Raw genomic sequence first — 1,961 nt, 5'->3', positions numbered from 1 at the left:
CCTGACCACTCCAGGAGCCTTTCCACATGGACAGAAATCTGCCATCAGCCCCATCATACCTGTGACAGCCTGAGGAATGTTACTGGCAGGTCATGTACCATATCTACTGCCCCTCTACACCAAGAAGAGAGACTTCAACCAAGTGCTTGGTGTCTAAAATATGCCAGTGCTACTGTGACATTATTCCCCAAAACAAGGTGGAAAGACACTTGGAAAGTCCAGTTCCTTGACCTAGTTCTTAGCCACAAGTCTATCAAGGAGAGCCCCGCCTTCAGGCACTGCACTCAGGAGATCTCCTTCGATTACAGAGATGCTATTAGGGAGGAAAAAGGTGACACGTGGTTCTTCAAGGATCAGACACAAAAAGACAGAGCCTCAAGAGGAGTTCTATGAACCCAAACGATTACTCCAAGTATGATTAACAGAGAAAATAAAAACAACACACGCCTGGCCTCAACTAAACTCTTGGATCTATGCAGAGAAGAGGAGGCAAATTACTGTTGATGGTGCAAGATCCGTTGATGAGTTTCCTCAGGGAATCCTTGAGCTCCTGGTTCCTCACGCTGTAGATGAGGGGATTGACTGCTGTAGGCACCACTGAGTAGAGAACGGACACAGCAAGATGCAGGGATGGGGAAAAGAGGGAGGGGGGCTTCAGGTAGGCAAATGTGGCAGTGCTGATAAACAGGGAGACAACGACCAGATGAGGAAGGCACGTGGAAAAGGCTTTGTGCCGTCCCTGCTGCGAGGGAATCCTCAGAACGACTCTGAAGATCTGCACATAGGACACTACAATGAAAACAAAACAACCAAGTATTAAACATGCACCAACCACAAGAAGCCAAAATTCCCTGAGGTAGGAGTGTGAGCAGGAGACCTTGAGGATCTGGGGGATTTCACAGAAGAACTGGTCGAGGCTATTGCCTTGGCAGAGTGGCAGTGAAAATGTATTGGCAGTGTGAAGAAGACCACTGAGAAAACCAGTTCCCCAGGCAGCTGCTGCCATGTGGACACAAGCTCTGCTGCCCAGGAGGGACCCATAGTGCAGGGGTTTGCAGATGGCAACATAGCGGTCGTAGGCCATGACTGTCAGAAGATAAAACTCTGCTGACATCAAGAAGGAAAAAAGAAAGAGCTGAGCAACACATCCCAAGTAGGAGATGGTCCTGGTGTTCCAGAGGGAACTGGCCATGGCATTGGGCAGAGTGGTGGAGATGCAGCCCAGGTCGAGGAGGGCGAGGCTGAGGAGGAAGAAGTACATGGGGGTGTGGAGGCGGTGGTCACAGGCTACGGCAGTGATGATGAGGCCATTGCCCAGGAGGGCAGCCAGGTAGATGGCCAGGAAGAGCCAGAAGTGCAAGAGCTGCAGCTCCCGCGTGTCTGCGAATGCCAGCAGGAGGAAGTGGGTGATGGAGCTGCCGTTGGACATCGGATCCCTTTGTTCCCGAGGTACTGCCAAAGGAGGAAAGCACACTCACAAGTCAGGACAGCTCTGAGCAAATCTCTTCCCATTGCCTGCCCTTCCAAACCCAAGCCCCGAAAACACTCTTTGCCTGTGTCCTTCCTTCCGGGAGCTTTCTGCATTGCCCTTGTTGGAGCTCTCATTGTTGCTGGCCAAGTGTGCCGTGAGGAGCAGAGCTCTGCTTGTGGGCTCCCAAGGAGTCATCCCTGCTCCACAGCAGCGGGGACTTGGGAAAGGGGTTACAGCGTCTGACATTCACTAGTTACCTCATCTGTAATCCACTTGTAACGCAGAGGAGCTGCTCAGCATATTCCTGCAGGAAAACCTCAAGGAAGCTCCTGGTTGTCCTAAAGCTGCAGTGACATGAGCAGAGCCAGCTCACTCCTCAGCCTTGTCGGGGGGGAACGACCACGCAGCTTTTGACTCACTCCCCCCTGGCCCCCTGCAGAGGAACAGGGAGAAGAGGGAGAAAAAGGAATAAAAATCTCATGGGTTGAGA

The 1,961-nt window shown here is 52.0% G+C and overlaps 1 protein-coding gene across 1 annotated transcript; it reads right to left on the bottom strand.

Moving 5' to 3' along the window:
* Positions 1-457: 457 nt before the first annotated feature.
* Positions 458-1,453, bottom strand: LOC134525062 (olfactory receptor 14A16-like). Its single transcript, XM_063355514.1, has one exon. The coding sequence runs from the start codon at positions 1,427-1,429 to the stop codon at positions 458-460; it is 972 nt and encodes a 323-aa protein (XP_063211584.1). The 5' UTR covers positions 1,430-1,453.
* Positions 1,454-1,961: the final 508 nt, after the last annotated feature.

Source organism: Chroicocephalus ridibundus, chromosome 18 (assembly GCF_963924245.1).
Source record: "Chroicocephalus ridibundus chromosome 18, bChrRid1.1, whole genome shotgun sequence".
NCBI classification, from domain to species: Eukaryota; Metazoa; Chordata; class Aves; order Charadriiformes; family Laridae; genus Chroicocephalus; species Chroicocephalus ridibundus.
The sequence above is the reverse complement of the archived record's forward strand: the minus strand, read 5'-3'. Positions and strand labels throughout refer to the sequence as shown.

Coding starts and splice junctions, on each gene's coding strand:
- LOC134525062 (XM_063355514.1), bottom strand. CDS start 1,429: ATGTCCAACGGCAGCTCCATCACCCACTTCCTCCTGCTGGCATTCGCA.